The 24,371-nt window shown below is 42.7% G+C and overlaps 2 protein-coding genes across 6 annotated transcripts in view; one reads left to right on the forward strand and one right to left on the reverse strand.

Moving 5' to 3' along the window:
- Nucleotides 1-14,571, forward strand: part of TMEM63A (transmembrane protein 63A) — a gene marked incomplete at its 5' end in the record, with an annotated part of 41,138 nt that extends 26,567 nt beyond the window's left edge. Inside the window, 5 exons of one of the 5 annotated variants that reach the window (XR_013956711.1) lie at nucleotides 374-489; nucleotides 834-896; nucleotides 1,501-1,780; nucleotides 2,939-3,072; nucleotides 14,530-14,571. Coding sequence is in view for 2 of the 5 variants with exons in the window: in XM_080616708.1 (XP_080472834.1) it covers nucleotides 374-489; nucleotides 834-896; nucleotides 1,501-1,671 (350 nt within the window). Of the gene's footprint in view, nucleotides 1-373; nucleotides 490-833; nucleotides 904-1,500; nucleotides 2,493-2,938; nucleotides 3,073-3,706; nucleotides 3,794-14,529 lie in introns of those variants that run through there. The other 4 variants (XR_013956712.1, XR_013956713.1, XM_080616709.1 and 1 more) reach the window with 4 other exon arrangements.
- The window catches only part of EPHX1 (epoxide hydrolase 1), a 28,799-nt gene continuing 17,206 nt past the window's right edge, over nucleotides 12,779-24,371 (reverse strand). Inside the window, exons 4-10 of the mRNA XM_080616711.1 lie at nucleotides 22,535-22,715; nucleotides 20,173-20,400; nucleotides 19,097-19,226; nucleotides 18,382-18,596; nucleotides 15,558-15,666; nucleotides 14,495-14,620; nucleotides 12,779-13,052 (exon numbers count right to left, since the gene is read on the reverse strand). Coding sequence (XP_080472837.1) covers nucleotides 12,830-13,052; nucleotides 14,495-14,620; nucleotides 15,558-15,666; nucleotides 18,382-18,596; nucleotides 19,097-19,226; nucleotides 20,173-20,400; nucleotides 22,535-22,715 — 1,212 coding nt within the window. The 3' untranslated portion in view covers nucleotides 12,779-12,829. The remainder of the gene's footprint in view (nucleotides 13,053-14,494; nucleotides 14,621-15,557; nucleotides 15,667-18,381; nucleotides 18,597-19,096; nucleotides 19,227-20,172; nucleotides 20,401-22,534; nucleotides 22,716-24,371) is intronic.

The raw sequence follows: 24,371 nt of genomic DNA on the forward strand, positions 1-24,371 counted from the left end.
GGGAAGAATTTCTTCCTAATGTCTCATCTAAATCTCCTCTTATTTACATTTTCTAAATACAATTTCATCTTTTCTTCTTCCTCCCCCCCCCCCCACCCCCCCCCGGTAAATATTTCCTATCCTTTGGGTTACTTGCAAGCCATCCAGTTTGGTGCCATCATAATAATTAATAAATGGACTCTATGTGTGACATTTCACAGATCAATAGGCTGAGGAAGGAGAAGAGCTGCTCTGAGTCTTGTTTCTAGTTCAAGTATTGCAGCCACTTTTCCTGGCCTCTAAAAATGGGCAGGCTAAAGTTTTGTTTGTTGGGTTTAGTTTGTGGTTTTTTTGCCATGTGTTTTTATATTGTATTTTCTGGATATTTTTCTAGGCTTTAAAGCACCTACAACCATGTTTACCTTCCTAGTTGTCAACATCACAATCGTCGTTTGCTTGGCTTATACTTGTTTTGGCTGTTTCAAGTACCTGAGCCCATTGAATTACAAGGTAAGTGGTGGATACCTAACACCTTTCAGCATCTACCTACGTGCTTGGTGTAGCACCAGCTAATATTCCTGCTGGATGCTTTCTGCCTTCTCACTGGCAATGTATTCGCAAAGGTTCATTCCAGTAAGATGGCAGAGAGGGCTGATAGTAGAGGTAGGCTGCTAGACACAGTGTTAGCAGGAATTGAATTTGGGAGGGAAGAACAGTATGGAAGAAGTATGCAAGAGGATGGGAAGACAGATCTCTGTGTGCAGGTTTTGGGGCTCTTACCATCTCTGTATATTGCTTTGACTTATTAATTTGATATTGCCTCCCTTCCTTTCCTCACCTATTACTGGTTACAGGTAGAAGACACGCAAGGTGAAAGAGGAAACGACGCAGATGTACCAACCATCACCACATCTTCTGTAAGAAGTTAAGAGTTGCTAATACTCTCTTACGTTTCCTAGGAAACCTGTATTTCTCACCCTGCTAACCAGAGAGCTTGTGTAGGATGTATTAATCTGAATGGACTGTGGGACTTTCCTTGTGGAACCAGGGAGTTCTGCAGCTGAGCTCCTTGACTGTTCCCAGGTGGTGTTCCAGAAGTACCCTTGGATGATGTGTTTGGAGTAGCTGAGACAATACTTTAAGTGGCTCTGTATGCTGTGTTCTGGGCCTTACATGAGGCAGATCCTTACATCTGCACATCTGCCAAAAGCAATCAGTTGCCACAGCTTTGTGACTTTGGACGTTGTGATGTGCAGCATGTCTTATCTGCCAGGTCACTAAAAAGGATGCAAGGCTCAGATAGACGTAGATGCCTTTGTGCAACAGTCTGCAAGTACAGGTGAGAGTTGCACCAGGAAGCCTCTGTTAGGGTGAAAAAGGTCTTACGTGTTAAGGGAAAGAATGGAAAATGAAGAGTTGCAAGGGGAAAAATTATCCGGGGTGAATATCCCAACATTAATCTGGGGTGAATTATCCCAACATTTGAGCGACTAGTAAAATCCTTATTGCTTGTCATTTCAGATGTACGTGCCCCAAGTCTTGCATCCTCATCCTACAGAAAGAACGGTGCTCGCCCATAAGGAGCAGCAGTCGTATGGCACCATGGACAACACTTCCTCACAGGCAGAAGGAATCATAAGCTATTCTGCCGGACCTGCAGTTACGGAGCAGGCAACGAGAAGTTCGGTTTGAATGCCAAGGACTAACACAAGGTGGAGCACTTGTTCCAGGTTTAGGAGAACTAATTCTCACCGTCTACTAAGTATTCTGTTTTATTGGCACGCTCCTGCCTGCTGAAGAGGTACAGAACTAATCCCTGTGCGGTCTGCAGCTGTGCTTGGAGATTGAAAAGCAGATGCCTTGGGACTGATTGTTTTCCAGGCTGTCTGCACACATTGGGAAACAAACCTGTTGAACACGGGGATGCTGATCCTCAGGGACTTCACTTATGCTATCTCATCACTTGCCTTATGAAGATAACTTATGCTGCGTATATATAATTGGTCACCAAAGCAAATGCAGCTGTAATTTATTTATTCAAAATAATTATTGCTTTAAAAAAAAAAGTATTTATAAACCTCTTGGGATGCATTAAATCCTCAGGCAGTGTCACTGTTGATGAAAATGCTGTTTGCATGGGTATGAGGATGGTGTGTGGGAGTCTCTCATCACCCAAAGTAGTCAGTGTAGACTTGACCATGTTACTCTTTTTCCTTAAAAGAGATGAGAGAGTTACTCAGTGTGCACCAAGTGGGTTACTGTGCACTCAGGTACTAAAAGTACCGAAGCAAAGAGACTGGCATGGAAATGGGAGTGCTTTATCTGATACTGGTTTTACATATTTTTGGAGGGTGTTTACGTTGTTAGTTTCTGTTCACTCTTTTTAAGGGCCTTTCACAGTGAAAGTTCACCTGCCAACAATAAAGCATGTAATAATTTTATCTTTCTTTTAATCGTGGGTCAAAATGACAGAACTCTGGGATTTCTCTATAGTGCCAACTATATGAGCTGTAAGGTACTAAGATTTTAAATTATGTAGTAGGTGCTGATTTACTCCAAAGTACATTGTGTCAAAGTGCAACTAATGATTGTGAAGCAATAAAACACTGAGTTCAGAGGAATTTCAGGCTGAAATGTATGTTTTCTTTGTGTATTGAAACAGTTCTGTTGCTGCCTGCCTCACAGTGTGCTGTGTCATGAACTGTTCATAAGGGCACTGTCATGAGGCTCAGAATGACAGTGTGTCCCATGAGAGATTTGAATCCTTTTAAATTTCTCTTGGGGATGCATCTTGGTGACCTTTGGGTAGGAGGAGGTTTTGTTGTCATCCCTCAAGCCCTCTCGTTGCCTGCTCATTGTTAGTTCCTGAACTTGACCTTTTCTAGCATGTCTGTAAAGCAGCAATATCTTGAGATGGGATTAGAACCTGTGCCATAAGTAAGCGTATGCAGTTGTTCAGTGTCTTGCAGGACTGCCTCCAGCTTCCTGAGACCAGCACCCTGGATGAATGCTGAGCAGGAGATCTGCCCTGCCGCAAGAAGAACCTTGCAGATATTCGACACCCTGCTGAGAAGCCCATCCTGTTAGTGGAAGGTACACATGCTGCTTAAAGGCCTTGTCTAGTTGTGGGGGGACATGGATTTATGTCAACTTCTTTATGTTATCACTTCAGTGTGGCATAAACTGCCAGGGGGTTGCATGTGTTTTGATTTCAGCAATTGTGGTATCATTAGAGGTGGTTTGTACACTAAATGTTGGGGGGGATTTATTGATCATGGTATGACTAGAGGTGGTTTGTACCCTGGGTACAAATCGCCACTTAAGATTGGTACTCAAACCAAGAAGAAATGAAAACAACCAACTCCACATTTTTCACTTGTCTCTGGTCTCTCATACAGATATGAGGATGGAAGGAGGAGACAGAGCCTGTTGTATTAATTAGATCAGAAGCCTGTGATTGTTCTGACACGTTTCTAGCTCAGTACCCATCTCACAGAGGTGTCTGCAGAAGCAGTGGACGTTATGTGTATACTAATTGAGGAATCAAATGACTCCATTCCCTATAAACTTGACCTGTTCACAGCACTGGCTCTGCAGGATTTTTGTGCTCCGTGGTATAACTTGTTGTTTTGAACAAGTGACTTTTGATAGTCACTGTGAGGTTCTATCTGTCATAGCAAGGAAAAAACTCGTTTGCTCACTGGATTTCTTTTTTTGTGCTTGGAAGGCTGCTGAACCTTGGTAATGAAGCTCCTTGTGACCAGCACAGGTTTGGTACAGACAGGGCCAGCTCTTCTGTGAACTTGAATAAACCCACCTCCAGTCATGCTAACATGCTTCAGGTATAGAGTATGGAAAGCTGCATCTTGCTAAATAATCACTGGTGGTATTTGAGGAACCAGTCCGTGTGTCTGGTGGAGAAACCACCTGTATATTTCACTTGCCCTGTACAAGTGAACAGGCCATTCTTGTTTGCCACTGTTCTTCGTTGCAGTTAACGTATAGAAATGTCTATGGTACTTGGACATGCACTAGTTACAGTAAAGGCTGGAATCACCTATTAGTGAATTATCACAAGATCTCCATGTATAGCAGCACACAAATTAGAGGCTGGTTTATCAGCTTTGCTGTGTTGTGCTTGCTGCCCTACTATCTTTTGGGTTTCTCTGAGACATGGAAGTAATTAGGCACTGCACTGGCTCTAGTTCATTCCTTCGTGCTGGTGGACATCTCCGAGAGGATAAAATTAGATCAGCAGGAGAAACTCCTTGCATTCCTTGCTGAGCCTTACAGAAAAGCTGAGGGATGGAAGCCTTAACAAATGTGGATATTGGCTGCACTGTATTTGAAATTCATACTTAAAGCTATTGCACATTCTTTACTGTTCTTTTTATAAATCTTCTGGCAGGAAGCCTGAGCAAATGGCCCAGCTGGAGTTACTGATTGTAGCTCCCAGAAGCCATATTTGTTGAGATCCAGTGCCTGCTGCTTGCCTTGCATTGCTCAGTTGGAACAACTCCCCCCCCATTTCACTCCTTGCTCAGTCCTTACTTGTGTTCTGGCAGCCTCCACCAGCAATGCTCCTGTGGAATGGGAATCTGGACAAGGCCACTAAGCACAAGTAAGCCCTACTGTGTGGTCTGTGGTGGGTTTCTCTGTGACACAACTGAAGGGACAGCTCTGAAAAGCTGAAGAACAGAGCTCATTTGATATTGTACATTTTGGTACACTCTGCAAAGACTTCACTCTAGCTGATTTTCTTCTATAGTGAAAAGAGTGCTATATTGTATGCTGAGACCCAAAATAACCTTTGGCTTGTTTGGATACATCCAGCTCTGTGCTAGTTAGAGCTTATTCTATATGCATGCCCAGTCTGGTTCACCTCCAGGCCTGTTACATCCTCAACACCCAAATGATTGCAGTTTCTCGTTTGCATTAGGTGCACACGTTCATGCTCTGTTTTCCTTTGGGCTTTTCCCATGCCCTGAGCCAAAAGTAGATCTCTGTGCTGGCTAAGGTTTTAAATGCTTCAGCCCAGCATTTGACCATGTTCTTTCTATCTCTTTACAGAAATACAATTCCCAGCTCTGCTTATTCACACATCCTAGCAGCACAACTAGAAGCTTCCTCATGTATGATCCACAGATAGTCCATTTATTAGCATTTGAAGCCTTGTGTGTTTCTGAAGAAGGTGGGATTGTGCTAGAAGCAGCAGACCACAGAGTTGTTTTCCTGGCTCTTAGCAAAAGTGAGGTGAGAGGCACAGGAAGATTTCAGGAGGAGGGGTCTCACAAGCAGAAGTCCATCAAGTACAGAGAAAAGACACACTTTATTGCTCTAAACTGCAAAAATACAAGGAAATACACACTTTTAACTTCAAATGATGGGCAGGGCCATAACTTTCAAAGAGGACATGGCTTAACTTCTTAAAGTGGTCTTGCAAATTCCTTCTCTCTAATCTAAACAAGGCATCTTGAATGGTTCTGCATGTCACCTGTCTGTAACAGCTGTGAGTGCCTGTTTCAGATAGTTCAGAGGTACAGAAGTTATTCTTTCTTTCTGAGGACAGCTGTCTGACAGATCAAAACAAAGGAAATCACGAAGTGGAGAGACTGGGTCACTATAACAGAACATTCTTCCCTTTAATTTTTTGGTTCTTTGGTTAACTCCTGGCTCTTGCTTTGTTTCTGATGTTCTGTTGGTTAGGCCATGGCATCTCAGTTGCAGCAAGTGCAGCTTCCCAACTGTTTTGTAGTCAGACACAGAGCTCCTGGGTTATCTTCACTTGCTCTTTGTCAGCAGTCTGTAAGCATTTGTTGCTTGGAGAGAAAGGGTATCAAGATCAGCTGTCTTTGTTGCATGTACCATAAGTACCTTTCTGTTCCTTTGATGAAATGACAAATGTGGTCCATGAATTGACTGCTGTAGCGTACAAAGGTGCTTCTCCCTGCTCAGTGTACCTCTATTACTAATCTTTTCCAACCAGCAGCCTGCAGTCCCCATTACTGGCAGACTGTGAACTCCTGGTTGAAAGCAAATGTTGTTGCTTTCCTAAAGGAGGATTTGTTCCCTGCTGAAGCAGTTTGTTTCCTGCCTTCCTAGGTGAGTTCCAGTGTAACATGCATCTGATCTTCTCCCTTTTGAATGGACTGAAAGTCCTACGTCAAGACCAATGTTTATGGATAGTAGAAAGTGATATTCTGTGTGTTAAGTAAGAATTTCACTAACTTAAACTAAATAAATCTCCAGCTTCATTTCTGGATGGAGTTCCCTTTCCACTGAAGTTCTAGTTTGGAAATGTCTACTGGTACAAAGTTTGTGGTCTTCAGCAGTCCAGAGCTTCATCCCATTTTATCATTCCCCTGAGATGTGAGAGATACGTGGTACATATAGTATAATACGGATATGATAGTGTCATTTTAGGGCCTTTAAACACTTCATCTTCCAGAGTGTCACAGGAAGATCTGGTTGGAAGATCTGATGTCCTTGAATGCTCTGTACCAGGTCTGTGCATAATATTCAGGTGCAAATGGGTGGGACTGGAAATAGTCAAGGAGATGGTGAATTTTCATATCTGCTGCTATATTTAGTGGTTAGTTAAATGCTGGTTAATAGTTAATGAAGACACTTATCAAAAGTAATGTTTGAAATAGAGTTCTAGAACTCTAATGTGTGGTATGTCCACATATCACATGTGGATATCACTTTAATGTGTGCTATCTCCTAAATAAAACAGGAGCCAGAACTTGTTGCTGTCTCTTACCATTACTGCTATGTGGTTGTAAACCTCCAGTTTTCATGTAGTGCTGCAAAAGGGTGAAGGTTTGTGATGGAAATTAGTGACTGTTTTTGAAAGGCATCTCTCTGCTGTGCTTCTTAGCTGTTTATTAACATAAAAAGAGCTGCATTGCAGGAAGACTGAGAGCAGAGGGAATGTGAGATAGATGTATTTTTGTACACAGCTCGCCTCTCTTCTGCATGAATCTTGCATGCATTTACTGGTGTTTTATACGTGGCTTTTCAGATCAATTAGGTTTATTACAGCCTGCTCTCCTGAAATGGAAAGCATCAAGTTGCTTCTTTCAGTTGAAGATGTTCCATGTCAAAACTTAGTTTGAATTCTATATAATTTTTCCCTAAGTATTATTATCAGTATTTTTTCTTCCTCCATCTATAGACACAGAGAAATAAAACCAGCAGCTATCTCCACAAAGGAAAATGGAGAAGGAAATAATATGAAGAATTGCTAAGTACCATAATTTGGTTGCAGGCATTGAATTCTTTTATGACAGGGTTCTAGCTTTATAGAATGGAGGGGAGGGTTTTCTTCGTACTCCTTTATATTTGACATCTCTAACTTCAAAATTGATCCTAAAATAGGAAGAATTCATTCTCTTCTGTGACCAGAAATCAGAATCTGTTGGGAAGGGCAAAAATTGAGGAATAAATCAGTTGTACACTTTTAGCAGGAATCATTTAAACAATTACTTCTGTTATTTATCTTCAAAAGGGAAAAGACACAGTGGCGAAGTTGAGAGAATTGTAGCATCCTTAGTTCCCTTGAGGCTGTACAAGGATTTCTAACACTCAAGAGATACAAGTGTATTTACGTACAAACCCACTCCAACAATGCAGGCTTGGTTGCAAAAGAGCTTAAGAACTGCTGGGAAATAAAGCTGCTTTTAACACTTCCCTCCATGTGGAGAAGCCGAAAGGTTAGTATGCGCACTCTGAGCGGAGATGAGATCCTACGAAGGAGCATGGCTGTAGTCCCAAAGTGAGTGGGACTGCTTGGGCTCAGTTGGAGCTCAGGAAATCACCCTGAGCAAGGGATGCCATACAGACACAGTGGGAAGAATGTTGGCTGGGTTAGGATGTTCCTCTCTGCAGAGGAAAATGGTGACATCCATCACTTACCTGAAGTCCTTGGGGTGGGACATATCCACTACACTATGTGGGTAACTAGGAATGAAGCAACAGTCAGTGGGCTGTGTTAGGAAGGAAGGATGGGTATTTACCAGGAAGCCCCTATCAGCAGGACAGGCACAAGCTGGTTTTGCATTGAATGCGGATACCAGTGGGGGGCAAGTCAGGGACTGGGAGGAACCTGGGAGCAGAGGGTGCAGTTTCTCTTTTCATCTCTGGCCTGGCCCTCCTTGGGCCCAGAGCAGGTGGAGCAAGGGGCACAAGGCTTTGCAAACAGGATGCTTGGGCCCCTTGCAGCTGCTGGGATGGGAAGCACAGGCAAGGTGGAGCCATCGGGTTTCCTCCTTGCACCTCTTTTGTGCTGTTTAAACAGTTGTTGAGTCAGTCTTCACATACAGTTCAGTTCGTTGTGTTGGTATCTTTTGTTGTATTGGTGGTTGAGATTAGTTTTGTCTTTCTGTGTTTCTGTTCTTTTCTCTGTGCTCTACTCCCTCTGCACTGATCATCTGCAGTGGTTTGAACCATTGCTACCAAGGGGATTATCTTTCATTTAAGAAGCTGGAAAGTCATCGCTTAAATCTCATTTATCATTCATCCTATCCTCAGAACTGCAGACATTCAGTTATTAAACACAGGCAGAGCTTGAGCATCCTTAATGTCTTCAAATCCAATCAGGAAGGTATTTTGAAGACTGACGTTTGGACTACATCTAGCAAGGGGAAAGAGCTGTCACTCAGCGCAGATCTGTTCATAAATACTGCTCTCCAGAAGACAACTGACAATTGTAATGGGGCTAATTCTTCTAGCAGCATTGCCATAACACCATCAGGGCTGTCTGGCACTGCACAGGGTATTTCTTTCATGAAAGAAAACTAATCCTAAGCAAGACAGTTTTAGTGTGAGTTATGTTACTTAAAGTGCTATTACAGCAAGTAAAACAAGTGGCATCATTTCTCAGTGTGTTAAAATAAGCTACCCTGAAATCAATATGGATTTATTCCGTGTCTCTTCCCACTGTATCCAGAAGGCTCCTTCCATTCCTCATTCAGACAAAAATGTATCTTCATCTAATGCATATTACGTATTGCACCTGCTGTAAAACAGAACATATATCAGCTCCTGCCCCCAAGCAGTTCCAGCTGACTCAGTGGTGATGAGTGGTGCCCTTACAGATCTGGATCTAGCTCTATACTTAACAGATTCTATTTTTCACTGAATGATGGCTTAACTTCCTTTTTCATATGAAAGTGTGATTTCTAGTCATATTTTTTCATTCATGATCTGAGTAATGCCTATTTTGTTTCATGTACATGAAGTCTTGTCGTTTAGTTGTACAGGATGTCCAAGGGCTACATAGAACAGCTTGGATTTCACAGACTTTATGGTCTGTAGTTTAAGAATCAGAAGTCAAATTCATTTTAGCTGGGCTGTATGAGATGATGATGACCTTACTAGTGTTTTTCCATACCAGAAACAGATACTTACCCAAGTACTTCAGCTGGGAAGGCCAGGGAGGAAAGGAGGAGGAAGGAGGGGAGCAAAGTATAAGTTCCGTTTATTTTCAGTGGCATCTCCATGGTTCTGAACCACTTATTCAGCCTCCTCATGGGCTGTAATTGTCTAATTACAAAGCAGGGCTTAGGTCAGCTACTTCTGGTTTTGGTGTAGGATAAATGCATGTTTTGGAGCAACTTAAGGAAGAACAGCTTTTAGGAGAGCAGTTTTTTTGAGCAGAGGCTTTGGCGCAGCTTTGATCTGGAAATGGAAACTTCACCATGAAATGGCTCTGGGGCAAAACAGAATGTTTTGAGCATCAAAACGCCACCGGGTTCTCCTGAAGGCTGAAGCTACTATTCCAAAGGAGCAGCTCAGCCAGCCCAACAGCAGTGCATCTGGCCTTGTTAGAGGAGACTTGCTGTCTGAATGGCAGGTACTCGGGTGGCTCACTTTGGTAAGAACAAGTAGAATGGAGCAGAGTCCCTTCTTCTGCTGATTACTACTGCAGTAATCTGATAGGCAGTTACTTCCTAACAGAAATGGTAAAAATTTCTGATTATCTGACTTCTACGCTGCTCATGGTAGTACTGTAGCTGACAGTTTGGATGTGCTCCAAGTGCTGGAGTGTATCAGAAGTGAGTCTGGATTCACTCAGGATGGCTATCAGTCCAAATCTTGGGCTCATGGGGGAGTTGCTCCTTGCAGGAGGAGATGCAGATACCATGGTTAGCCTGCAAACACTTCATTAGCACTAAAGCTTGCACTGCAGGCAGTGGGATTGGGTGCCTTTTGCTAAAAGCAGGCGATTACTTTGAACAAGGGGAAGGCAAATGACAGCAGATTTCACAGCTGGCCCATGGCCAGTTTTATGCTCTTCATATTGTCATAGCATTACACTCAATCTTTGTATCTTTAAGTGTAGATAAGTAGGTGCTGAACAACAGCTACTATTAGCTGTGGGTTTAAGGTTTGAGAAGTGTGACATGAGAATAACCTCTGCTATAGAACAGGTGTTTCGTTATAATTTTTAAGCTTCTAGGTCCAGATTTTTTCTGTCTCTTTCAGACAGCAGCTGATCAAACCCATGTTTGTGCTGGGTTTCATGCCTCGGTGCTTATCTTTTATCCTCAGCAGAACTGACAATGCGGACAGCTCATGTTTGTGGTAGGCTGAAGGGTGCTGACCTGGCGTGCAGAGCAGGGTGAGGATGTGCTCCTTTACTGCCTCTGTTCATTATCATTGTCTTGGATTGCTGAGTGCCCAGAGGTGTATTTAAAAATAGAAAGGTGGTTGTGTTCTGTCCAGTCTCACTGGTGCCTGAGCCTCGATGAGCTGCTGTAATGTAAGATCACAAAACAGAGCCCTGATGTTCCTCCTTTCATTGAGGCTGGGCCCCTTCAAGCAAATCTGCTCCAGAAGGGAGAGGGAAAATGCTGCAAGCCTTCTACTAACATCTGAAAAACTGGTTTGGCACAGATAATGTAGCAAACTGTCTTCCCCCAACTCGATCTGTGCTGTGACTGAGCAGTCCCTGTGACCGTGCTGGGTTCTGTCGGTGTATGGCAGTGTTCCCCAGCACCACAGCAGATGTCTGCCTGAGCGGATGAGAGAGGATGAGCTCTAGCTCTCAAACATAAGGCCACACCGGAGACAGAAGTAAGGCAAAAGCAAGTAGCCAGAGATCAGACTGGTACAAGAAGGAGCAGAGTGTTGCCTGTGAATAGCTGCTGTTGTCAGAGGTGAGCTGATTCCTCTTAAATAAGCAATGTTTTTCAACATACTGCACCTAAAACAGGTGTGGGGATGGTTTTCTCTTGGAAGAGCCTGTTTTAGATGACATGAATCATTATGTATTTTATTTCTGTCTGTACCACACAGTATTTTGCAAATGAGAACACAAATTGTGACTAATGAAAGCACTTAGAAGTAAACGCGGAATTAGTGCTCACTGTTAATGTGGAAGCAGTTAGCTGTCCTACAGAACTCAAGTACAGCTTGAAGGGCTGAGGCAGCAGAAGCTGCTGTGCCTTCCTTTGCTGGTGCGCAGGGGCAGAAGCACAGGAGGCACAGGAAAGGGGCTGGAGGTCCCTGGCTCTGCTTAGAAACTGATCTGGGCTGGGCTGCCACCCATCTGCCCAAATGATTTTCTGTCATGGGGTATCAGGTGGCTTTTAGCACCAAGATTCATATGTGCCAGCAGGAACATTGACTTGCCTTCTGTGAAACAAGCCCCATGGTGTTCTTGAGCATAAAGCCCTGTGGGATGGAGCAGGGCTCTGGTGGAGTGACTCTTACTTAACAGCTTCCATTTCGATTAATATTGTGAAATGATACTAATCTGTGCAAGTGTTAGTGGTGTATTAGATTTCCCTGTACTTGCAGGGGTAGGGAAGTATGTCAGCAGCGAATGGATAACAAAACCATACTGAAATCAGTCATCTGGATACAGTTTGAGAGTGTTTGAAGCTCAACTGCTCACACTAGGGACTGTTGCTGGCAAAAACATGCAGCCTTCAAATGCAATTTTCTTTGAGCAGTTTGCCTTCAATCTGACCTTTGTAACAGATGCAGTACAGAGGGTCTGAACTGGTGCTTCTCAGCTATCACCAAGCAAAATCTCAGCTATTACAACATCTAAAAGAAGCATACAGGTATTATTCAAAATGTTAATGCAGGTTTTTTATTTTTAATTAATCACACTTTTATCCTTTACTACAGCAGCAGTGCAAAGCCACAGTGTCTTGAGCCTTGTGTCTTAACTCTTTTGGTTAAGAATACAAATTCAGTGCAGAGGGAGCTTGGGCTGCACTTACTCAGACCCAGTCCCTCCCTCTGGTCTGAGCCAGTGCAATTCACACCTCTGAGCCAGGCAGAGGGGAGCAGAGCTTTCTCCCAGCCAGGAAGCTGCTCAACAGCCCAGGCTGGGTGGGAAGGGCAGCCAGCTAGCTAGTGTAAGGGTTCTGCAGATCATCGATGCTGACTAACCCCTGCACTCAACACAAGTTAGGTCTTGCTGTTCCCATTCTTTGTGTGAGGAACCTCATACCTACACCAACTCAAGTTTTACTGCTGCCATGAAAAAAAGCCTTTAATAAACTCTGATTAGTTAATTCTGATGTTTAAGGTCTATTTTTCAATTTCAAAGCAAGGGTCAGGAATACTACAGAACTACAGATTTTAGAAGTCTGCTTGGGGGAGAAGATAACCAAGTGATCTTCATGGTACTGTCTCAGCTTAGCTGAACAAAGAGACCCAATCCACAATCAATAGGTCTCCATGGCAGTATCTCATTGAGATATACTGCATTGTTCTTGCTGTCCTCTCACATCTGATCAAGAATAAGATGTAATTGCATGGATTACAGTACTTAGGAAGGCTTGTACATGTGCTAAGCTATAAGCAGTTACCCTGCTGTTTGTCAGCGGAGTTACTCTTTCTTTCTCCAAAGTTGCTCTTTCTCTACTTTCCCAACAAACTGCAGAATATCTTCAGCAAGAAGTTCAGGTTCCTCCAAAGCTGCGAAGTGGCCACCTCGAGTCATGAAATGGAAGGAAACTATGTTGGTGTATTTCTTCTGGGCCCAAGCCTGGGGTGTGTGCGTGATTTCATTAGGGAAGGAGGCAATGCCAGTAGGTACTTGTACTGTGAGCCTAAGAGAGGAGAGAGAATTGGTTTGATCTTTCAAACACTTAACCCTGCAAGAAATGGAAAGTCAAAAGGAAGTGTAGTTCTTAAAACAGTTGGCACACCGTTGTTAGGTAATTAAAATTTGATGTCCACATCCTACATTTGAAGACAACACTCCCTGGGGAAAAAAATTAAAATCCATACATTGATATTAAGGCCATTTTACAAGAGACCCAGGGCATGGGAGTTAAAAGCATGGGAATGGAGAAGAGAACCCCAGGGAGAGGGGGGGATCAAGTTTCCGCATGCTCCATTCAGGGCTCAAGAGTCATGTGTTGAGGGGAAAGCACACAATTTGAAGGGAGAGAGATTTACAGTGAAGGTTACAACTAGAATATGTTGACAACCGCAGGGTAGGAAGGGGAAGAGTTATCTTGAACTGCTGCAAAGGGAAAGGAGAGGGAAGGAATAATAGTAAATCAAGACTAGTTCGGAAGAAACATTTCTGAATGAGAGACTTCACCTTTTAAAGTAGCTCTTGCTTTTAACTAGCATGAAGGCACTCTACACAACATTTTGCATGTTATTAAGTGACGGAAAGCAGCTGGATTTGAGGAGAAAAGTATCTTAGAAATGGGAACGATCCATGCTTGTTATAAACAGAACAACATTGCTAGATTTAAATATCCCATACACTTAAGCTGCACTGTCAGAAGAGACAGATTTTAAAATTTAGATAAAAGAATTGTTGGGCACATAACCACTGGAAGCCTGAAAACAGAGTGCCTGATTTTACAAAGGTCTTTGAGACTCTTTCCTCTGAGCACGTAGAAGTTCATATAGCTCATCTCATGTCGGCAGAACCAGAACAGGATACCGCTCACTGTGTACTTGCTACAGAATCAAGTCACCTTCCTGGGAGCATCATTTCACAGCTAAATACCACAGCACTGAGCTGTGGTTGCAAATACCTCAGGGCAGGTTTAAGCCTTCACTAATACTCAAGCTGACACAAGTATATGCAACCAAGCTCCTGTTTTAAGTGTCTGCACAGCAGGAACATCAGTCTTAGTGACTTCCAAATTGTGCAGTTTGTCAGTATGCTGAAGTTGCTTCCAAAGGACTTAAATCTTTTGAGGAAATAGGCAAACTGCATCCGGAAAAGTCCTAGAACTACCATCCAGATAAGCTATAAACAAAACTGACTGCATGCCTCAGTCACAGGCACTTTTCCCCACTTGGGTACACCAAGAATGGGAGGTCTTCAAGCAGGGCCTCCAATCACATCTCCTTACTGATGGTTCAGGATTCTTACCTACCTACTGTGCTTTCCAAGTGCAACATGGTATAACTAACAACCTGTCCTGCAGAGGAACACGGTGATAAAGCAGTGCTTTTCCTCAGCATTCAGAAACTTGCAGCAGCCATAAGGCATAAGCAACCTGTGTGCAACCAGAACACTTACCTTTCATGTTTCTGTGTACCTATCCCCTTCTTCAGATTTTCTTTGTAGAAACGCATGGAGGAGACTATACAGCCTGACACCCAGTAGATCATGATATTGGTGAGCAGATCATCCAGGTTAAACTTCCTGAATAGGTAAGCCCAGAGATTGCTTAGTTAGAACTGAATACCATTACTGTAAAGGAACTTGACTTTGGTTTAGTTGCAAGAAAAAAAGTTTCAAGAAAAAATAGTTAACTTGGTTAAAAAGAGAGTTGAGAGGTGAAACTGCTCCCCCTCTGCCTGTCACTGACATGTTAACATCCAGGCATGTTAAAGGCTTTCAGACACAAACTGGGAAGTGACATCTTAACTCCTACATGGAAGGCAGACTCAGAACAAGCACTGTACCGTCCGTAGACTGGGAGAGTAGGAGAAGACAAGCACATGGAACGGCTTGTGCCATTTACTGTTCATAATGTGAAATGTTACCATGAGCCTTCAGTAAAGCCATCACAACAGGTACTGTAAACAGTGTGTTTCATATCAAATTAGCTGTATGCAGTGCAAACTTTCTATTCAAATCCACTGAATAGGTCACTGGTCCTTTTCATAATGTGCCCCTTTACTCCATTACTGCCAGGTACCCAGCAATCTTCAAAGTCATCTCTTGCACACCAAGAATGATCCTTTATTAGCAAACAGTAGGTAGATGAAGCCACTATGAATGAACCTAAAGCAAATTCATGGTGTGTTAACTTTTAGTATTAAAATGAGTCATAAGTTCTGTTTCCCAGCCTCTTAATGTAGAATTGAAATTTTGGTTTTCTGTCCTAATGAGATTCTTCCACCTAGGTCAGTTTTCAATACCCAGAAGCTGCAGATCTTTCTTCTAGGAGACCAAAATGGGAAGGGAGTACCTCAGCCTTTATTGCCTGTTTGCTTTTCTGCATGCTGTGGCACAGCACTGCACCACTTGTGGTCTCTACAGGTTCCCTGTGAGATGGGAGGTGATCAATTCAGACAAACTTTTTTGGCTACAACTCTATCACCTCGTCCAAAGTGGCATAGGAGGAGTGGCTTACCTCTCTAGTCCTCCATCCTCTAAACTACAGAATTCTGGATCAGTCCATGTAGAAAACTTCTCCAAGATGTATGCACCCAGTCCTACAGGAGAGTCGTTCAAACCACAGCCTGAAAAGGAGGAAAATTTCACTGGAATTGTGATACCTTACTACTGACCTCAGACTGTTACAGGAGCTATAACACAGGGTAGATAACTTTACAAAGCTGTTCCAGCAGCTGTATTCCTAAATAAATACAGTGGAACAAGGTGGAGCTATTTGTTATTGATTCATAAACTGATAGTACCTGCAAACCAACAGGTTCCACATTTGCTCACACCATATGTTTTTTGAACTGAGGTAACAGTATTGGATTTCTGCTGGCTTTTTTCCTCCCCACCCCTTGTAAGCTAATACGATTAAGGACTGCGTGCCAAGTAGGGTTTGCTTCCATTAATCTGGAAGTTGTCGTGTATTAAACAGCATTACAAGGCCAAACCTCACATGCCTACACATGACAGGGAGAATCTGCAACGTTATCTAACAGCAAAAACATTTTAAGGATTATTAGAAAGTCATTAAGGAAGAGCAAAGCTTTACTAAAAGGTCCATCTTCTAAATTAACAACCGCCAACTGCCTTCATGTATAACAAGGCTTAATATACCTATTATAGTTTGGTTTGCTTGGACAGAAACACACACCTGCACCTGGAACTTTGCTAATCCTGGTGCTGTGAAATACAGGGACCATAAGCTGTCTCAGCTGCTAGGAAAAGCCTTAGAAAAAGCTTTTCCCAAGGAGCAGCAATATATTTGAAGTTCCACCCATGCAACCCAACTTTCCTGAAAGATGCCTAGTGCTATAGCTAGCACAATTTCAGCAGTAACTGCTATTTAAACATGATAGTTGAGTTTCAGTTATCAAACAACTAATACTGATAACTGAAATACCAAGTGTTTGGAAAAGTTGTACTGACCTGCTAGACAAGCAATAGCCTGTTCTCATATACGTATTGTGAACAAAGAAGGGTACATCTGTTTACACAGAGGGAAAATTGACATTGATGCTAACAGTACTTGGAATACAGGCGCTGCCTATTCCAGCCAGTTGAAAACAAATCCATGCTCCATGCAGGTTTCCCAAAGAGCATGTGTAAAATCAAATCCATGGAAGACAGTTTGATGAAAAGCCAGCTCTGAGGCAATCAAGAGTACAGTATTAGGAAGCACAGTGTGTATATATACACTATGTGTATATCTGTATCTGGCTATCTCAATAGCCAGAGACAACTTCCTCGCCTAGAGCAGCTTTCAAGGTAGCCCTGTACTACCAGAAGTCTTCCTGACTCTGGTAGCCTCCATGGCTGTGCTTCTTCAAGCCATCTTATGTTGCCTTCTTCAGAGTGTTTTTCTCCCTATGGGAACCTGCCACCTGCCATGCTCCTCTCCTCTTTGTCCTCAGAACTGCAGGAATGCTCCAGCTCCCAAAACATGAACTGGCTCCTGGTTCCCAGTCAGCACAGTCCACTCTGACAGACCGTGTATTACTGGTAGGGACAAGAGTCAAATGGGAAACCACAGCAGAAGGCACATGGCTTGGCACTGTCCAGCTACCAGGTTCCCATCTTTTCTTAAAGCACAAACACAATTAGAGACCAGTAATTTTTAGAAAACAAAACTCAAGCAGAATTACTTAAAATCAGTAAAATTCCCATTTTGCCTACACATTTTAAGAACATACATGAGTTTCTGCAGGTAAGCAATAGAAAAACATTAAGAAATACTTTCCTTAGCTATGTTCTTAATAAAATCCACAAATGAATTTCTGCTGCACTAAATTAAAATATAGTCAGTATGTCCAATTCAGTTGCAAAGGATGTTTTTAAAATAGAAACACTTAAAACTCAGATACTTAAGCAGTTAAGCAATCTGAGTGATTAGCTTATCTAGATAGCACATTCATAGGTACATCTTTTTTTCCTTGAAAGTCTGCAAGTGATTGACTGAAAATTAAATTTGATTCTACTTTTCAGGTATCATTTATCCCTATAAAGAAGCTACATTGTGTGCTGAGACAGCTAAAAGCTAAAGCTTCTTGTAATTTACATAGACTGGTTTGGGTTGGAAAGGACCTTAAGATCTAGTTCTAACCCCCTGCCATAGGCAGGGATGCCTTACTCTAGACCATGTCACCCAAAGCTCTGTCCAACCTGGCCTTGGACACTGCCAGGGATGGAGCATTCACCACTTCTTTGGGCAACCTGAGCCAGTGCCTCACCATGCTCACAGTAAAAAACTTCTTCCTTAGATCTAACCTAAACTTTCCCTGTTTCAGTTTGAACCCATTACCCCTTGTCCTGTCACTACAGTCCCTGATGAAGAGTCCCTCTCTTGCATCCTTGTAGGCCCCATCATAATGATACCAAATCAAATATTACAATGGATCACTTGAATGTGATCCATTCTCTGTGAAGTATCTTTTGCTCTCAGCATAGCTGCATCTGAACTAGAATTACAGTCCCCAGTGACAGCAGAAGTGGAAAAGTATTAAATAAACTGTTTTATTAATGAAAACTGAAAATGAGGTCAGTGGCACTTAGAGCATGCTCTGTTCTGTGGTGCAGATTTACTTGCTTCTGCGTTCAAGAGCAAGTGTAATGCCATATACCCCCATGCAACCTTCTCTGACTTGGACACAGAAAAGGAGCCTGCCTTTTAAACCCTCAAACCTCCTACTTCAGCTTCCCTGACAAAACCTGATTTTCTGCATACTTTAAGCACTATGTTTGGTTTCTATGAATGACCAGACTAAATATTCTGAGCTCAAACGGGGTTTTTGTCTTACCAACAGTATCAGGCTTTGTAGCCTGTATGTGAGCATAGCCAGACTCCCTCAAGATCTTGTAGACTCCTTTCTTTAAGAAGGGAAACATCCGCCTGACATCTTCATCCTGGAAACCGAAGAGCCCTGGAAGATAGCGGCCCAGCAGGATGGAGAGCAGGTGAGTGAACCCCATGTTGGAAACTGAGGCGAGATTTAAATGGAGACCTTTCACATGGCTGAAAAGAAAAGCAGAAAATGTCCCCATAAATTAACAGAAGTAAAATGTGATTCAAAGTTATTATATTTAAAATGTTATTACCAAACATTGACACTTAATAGATACTTAAATTCCAACCTGCTAATTACAGCATGTCCTTGTCTGTACTTTGTAATGCGGCTTTTCAGCCCAAAATGACAAGTCAAAGGGGCAACTGTCACTAATCAGCACACACTCCTAGGCACTAAGCCACAAATCCTCCTTCTATTAAAAGTACTTATCTCTCTCCAGACCCAGTGGAGCCATTGCAAAACTACTGCACTACTGGTTGAAAGAACAGGTATACAATGTAAACTTAGGTATGTAATTTTGGATCAGTGCTTAACTCTGAGCACTGAAGATGGAAACTACAGATGAGGACTTGGGACAGGAGCTCTCAAGTGCACAAGAAGTAACTATTCAAAGAATAAAGCAGCTCTGCATGTCAATCATGCAGCACTGCACCAGCGGGGTACTCACTTGGGAGCTATCTGGGCCAGATTGGTGCAGATGAGCCAGCCCCAGTCACCTCCTTGTGTGTAGAACTCGTTGAATCCCAGTCTGAGCATCAGTTCATAGAAAACAGAAGCAGCACTTACAGAATCGAAGTCTGTGTTAAAAACAAACAACACTGTTGCAGTAATTCCAGCTATGCTTCTGCCTGTGCAGCATTTATTCTCCCCATACAGGCAAAGTTTAAGTTCAAAGTCTGGTTTTCCTTGCCTGCCTAACAGCAAGGTCTAGGGAGCAAGCAGAAACCACAAGGCCTTCGTTGCAGACCCGTGTTCTCCTAACCCGAACAATTGCCACACCAAGGGGTTCCTAGAGTTCTTTAAGCTGTAATCATAATCCAGCAGAGCCCTGTCAGTGAGCATTGCCCAGGGAATGTGTTCCCATTTTGTGTACAGTGAGCAGAGTCTCATCTTAATGATGAAAAGCTTGAAGTTGCCAGAAGTCATGCACTTCTCCACTAAATGGTGACTGTATATATCATAACCAAGGAAGCAGAGAAAACCAGCCTTCACCACATCATTCACCTGCACACATAACGAAATACTAACCTCAGTTTCACTTTAAATACTACCTTGCTCCAAGTAGCTGCAGCTTACATTTGTATAAACCAGAGCACAAGCTGAACAAGCAGGCATATGGCTGCAATCTACCATGCAAATACATGAACTGATTTGTTTCAACCCTTGCTTCTCACCTACCTGTATAATGCTGTTGCATATGGATTCGAAACATCCAAGAGGAACAGTAACAAATTAAATTTACTCTTCCTGCTCACCCCCACACAATTCAGTGACTCCATTTCAATTCATGAGTTGTCACTTCATAACTTTTTATAGTCCTTTGTAAATTATCTATACAGTGCTCCTGAAACTAAGTAATGATGTCACCTGACATCACACTCTTATCTCCCTCTTCCCACAGGGCACACAGGATCTTTGTTTCTAGACTGGGAAAAAACAAGTGCCAGGAGTTACTGTTTTGCTAATGGGGTTTATCTCACTGTGAGACTAGGCTTATGCTCAGTTTCTTCTCACAGATCATACCTTTTTTGTGAGGTGCTTCTGAGAAACCATAACCAGGGATAGACGGACAAATGACTTCAAAAACGTGTTCATCAGTGAGGCCATGGCTGGCAGGATCCGTCAGGAGAGGGATGATCTTGTAAAACTCATAGAATGAGCCAGGCCAGCCATGAACCATTAACAGTGGCTTTGCAGACTGGCCTTCAGGCAGACGAGGAGGCTTCACGTGAACAAAATGTATATCAATGCCTGTATAAAGAAAGTAAGTCATGAACATGCCCAAATTTCCCATGACACTGAAACTCAGCACAGAACAGAGCATGAATAAATCTTCTCTGAAGTCCTTTTCTTTGGTGAGTATGCAGACACTGTGCTTCTCTGGATCCATTTAGCCAAGGACCTCAAAGTACTTTATAATGAGGAATTAAGCACCACAGCAGCCAAATGAGGTCGGCATCTTTCTGTTTTAAAATGAATTGGCAAATTAAGGCATAGAAGTGAAGCAATTTCCTAACGGTAACACAGTGACTCACACAGCTTAAAGGCAGAGGAGGTGATAACATCATTTAGTCAAAGCACCCTTAAATTTTACCCAAATGCTCCCCTATGGCACCAGATAGGCTTCAGCCCACCACAGATTTTACTTCTTGCACACAGTTGCAACTTGGAGGCATCAAGAGACAGAGAATCCATCATAACCAGCAGGTCTTTGTTTGGAGTCTTAATCACTTCCCTTGTTTTGTCCATGCCTTACTTCCCATTTAAATGTGTCTGGATTCTGTCTCCAGCCACTGATCTGAGCTTTACAGCAAAAGGAATGTAAAAAGCCTCCAGCAAGTATTCTCTGCCTGTGGAGGCCTCCTGTGATCAAGTCACACAACTGCTTGATAAACCAACCATGCTGAATCAAGGATCTGAAACAATACCATGCTGAAAGAGAGTTCAAGTGTTCAATTCTGTAGTTCTTCTCCACCTTTTGGCCAAAGCTTTCGGTATCTCTTTGTATAAACCAAAACAGAAAACTGTGTTCTAGTTCCAATCTCCTCATTGTTAAGTAAAAAGGTAAAAATTGCAGACACATTTCCTTTGTGATCATCACAATACAAGCAGTAGGTCTCACACAGCTTGCACCAATTGCTTGAGGTGAACTGCTCTTCCTCAGACCCATTCAGGGCTTTGCTTTCCAGGAAACAGTAATTTGCTCTTGGTAGAGCCTGAATGCCTCAGTTCTTGATGTATTTAAGCACATTTTGCTCTCCTGAGCTCCAGCTCCCCAGCAATCCCACCCTTTCACTGACAGATCTCCCCATCTTTGACAACTCTGTGGATTTCTGTATTCTCTGAAGAACTTTTAATTGATGACAGAAGCTGGGAATCTGCTATGCAGCATGTTTGATCTTGCCTTTTCATGTCTCATCTCTGTAATCATTCCTAGTGTTGAAATTTCTCTTCCTATTGCTATACATAGGGAAAAGAAGCAAAAGACAGTGCTCTTTCTTGTATCACATGATGGTTTTTCCACTTTAAATAAAATCTTTATGTTCTAACCCCTATGTAACAACCATTTATTGTTCAAAATCAATTTTAAATATTATGAAATAACATATGATTATGGGTGTAACTGAACACATAATAGCAAAATCTTCAGCTTAAATTTTGCCAGCATGCGAGACAATTGCCTGCTGTGCTATATATCGACACCTGTACCCCCAAATGACCCAAGCACAACCTTCATTCAAGCATGTGAAACATCCAGTTTGACCAAGCTCCAGCACAAGCAGCCCTTGTGCTGAACAGCCTCTTTCAAAAGGTGTCTGTGCTTTGGACGAGAAGCCACACCATTCGCTCACACCTGGCAGCACATCAAGGGAAAGGCACATCCTGCCTTCCTGGGCACAGGAATGCTTGAAATGGTGCAGCAGAGCACATCTGCCATGCAATCAGGGCCAACCTGAGCAGGCAGCATGCCCAGCTGAGGAGGGCTGCCAGGCTGATGGCATCACCATGACAGCAGCAGCTGGGGAATTACATGGAGCAAGAGGAGACATCTGTGGGGATCTTTGCATGACTGCATGCAAGCCAGGGAACATGTGTACATCTTAAGATCCCGGTTCTGTTTCCAAATGCCTGTGCTTGGCTCCTGTTAACACCAGCTGACAACCCATCCACACACAAGGGAATTCCATTTGTCATTCCATGTCCTGAAGGCTTGTGATGAAGGAGTTTCTTGCTGCTTCAGCCACAATGCCAATAATCTACGCTACAGCAGCCAGGAAGGGAAGGCCCACACGACACGACACAACCACAGCACTCTTGCCACCAAGATCCCTTGCAGACAAGGTTATGTATTACTGTTTATTTTTTAAGGGAAAAAGCCACACACCTTGAATCTTAGTTTTGAATTGTGGGTACTTGTTGAGGACTTCAACTTGTTTCTTCCAATTGAACTGGTTTTTCCAGTAGGAGACAACCTTCTTGAGGTACACCGAGTTAGTCCCATAATGGAAGCAACTGTCCTCCAGTGGCTCAGTGAATCGAGCCTGGTCAAGTCTCCTATACAAGTCCTGCAGGGAAAAAGAAAGAAGAGACATCACAAGCACTTGTGTGTGCCATCTCAGGCTCTAGGTCTACTGTGCATGGTTTCTAGTTATTTCTAAGTGAAATGAGAACAATGAAAATAACATCTCAAATGACACCTGTGCATTTTGTTGATGTTCCATCAGCTGTTCCAGTTCTTTTTCTCCTCCAGATGGCCTCCTTCCTCTTCCATTTACAGGTGTTCTTAACACTGTCACCACAGAGGACAATACACTCATCTGACAGTACAGTGGTTTCACAGTTTCAGTCTTTATGCCTTTCCACAGTGTGCTGTTCCCCAGGTTACTCACGAGCCCAACCTCACAATCGATGTGTGGATCTGGCCCAAACCTTTTGTCTTCCTTCCCAAACCAAGGGGCTGGATGTCTTCACTGGCAAAGATAGGGACTTTGCATGGCCACAAAGTTGGTGAAACTAGACTGGAATTAAAGTTTCCCAATCTAGAGTAACTATGAAAATCATCTTCCTACTGCACTTCAAGGTTACAGGGGATACTGATGATACTGCACAACAGTCCAAAATCACTTGGCAGGGAAGAACAGCCAAGAGCCCCTTTCCACTGCATACAGAGCCACAGAATTGAGGGTGGAAGACAGGTCTGGAAATCTAATCCTACTCAAGCCTCTGTGGGGTTTAAACCTGAACAACATTTTCTAATACAGCAACAGAGATAGCTCTGACTCTGACTTAGGTGTATGCACTGGCTCATGACTCACAGTGAACAGGCAATATCAGCCTAGGCAAGATGTTAGTACAGAAGCTCACTGTTTGGGCATTTAACACGTGTACAGAAAGCATGGATTTTAAAATGAAGTTTTTACCATGTCTTTACATACGTGCTCTCTGTTCATGTGCGACACCTCTTAAAAATGTGTTAGTAACAAATGCTGGCGTAACTGCAACTCCGGGTTTAGGTAAGAATACATTTAGGAAGAGAGTTTTCTACCAATGGACTATGTTGCAATAGCTGCCATAATACAGAATTGTATGTTTCAAAACCATCTGCAAGTTAGAAATTATCTAGCTCTGTGTCTGCAGTATAAGGAGGAAACATATTGGAGATTAATGCCCATTGATACTACAAAGAAGAGAAAACACAAATTTTGTCTCAGGCCTTACTGAGAGAATAGGAATCCATTATAAATGAATAATATGGGCAATCAGAGGAGTCCTGTTTGACCCACGACTCCACACAGACCTATGAAATTGTGCAACCCCTGACTTAAACACAAAGAATCAAAATGTTGCTATCTAACACATTCTGCAATGTATGTGTTTACTGTAATTACCACTGTGGTACTGCTGTTGATCAAAGTAGATCATTAATTACAGAAGCAGCAGCATCCAACACAGCTGCACACATAAAGCAGGGAAGAAAATGAAATGTTTGTAACTGCTTTTGAAGGCAAAAAGAAGAGATATTGTTCATACTTTGATCTACACACTCAAACTGAGGGAGGTGCACAAACAGAAACACAGAGCTGAGTATCTTTAATATGAGTTTTATGTTTATTGGGCTTTACAGAGTAGGTTTATTTACTGGCAATCTTGAAACAGCCAGCTGAGAGTAAAACTGCATAGCAATATGTGAAATCTGTCTGTCCATAACTATCTTGGGAAGT

Source organism: Psittacula echo (genome assembly GCF_963264785.1).
Source record: "Psittacula echo genome assembly, chromosome: 4".
Classification (NCBI taxonomy): domain Eukaryota; kingdom Metazoa; phylum Chordata; class Aves; order Psittaciformes; family Psittacidae; genus Psittacula; species Psittacula echo.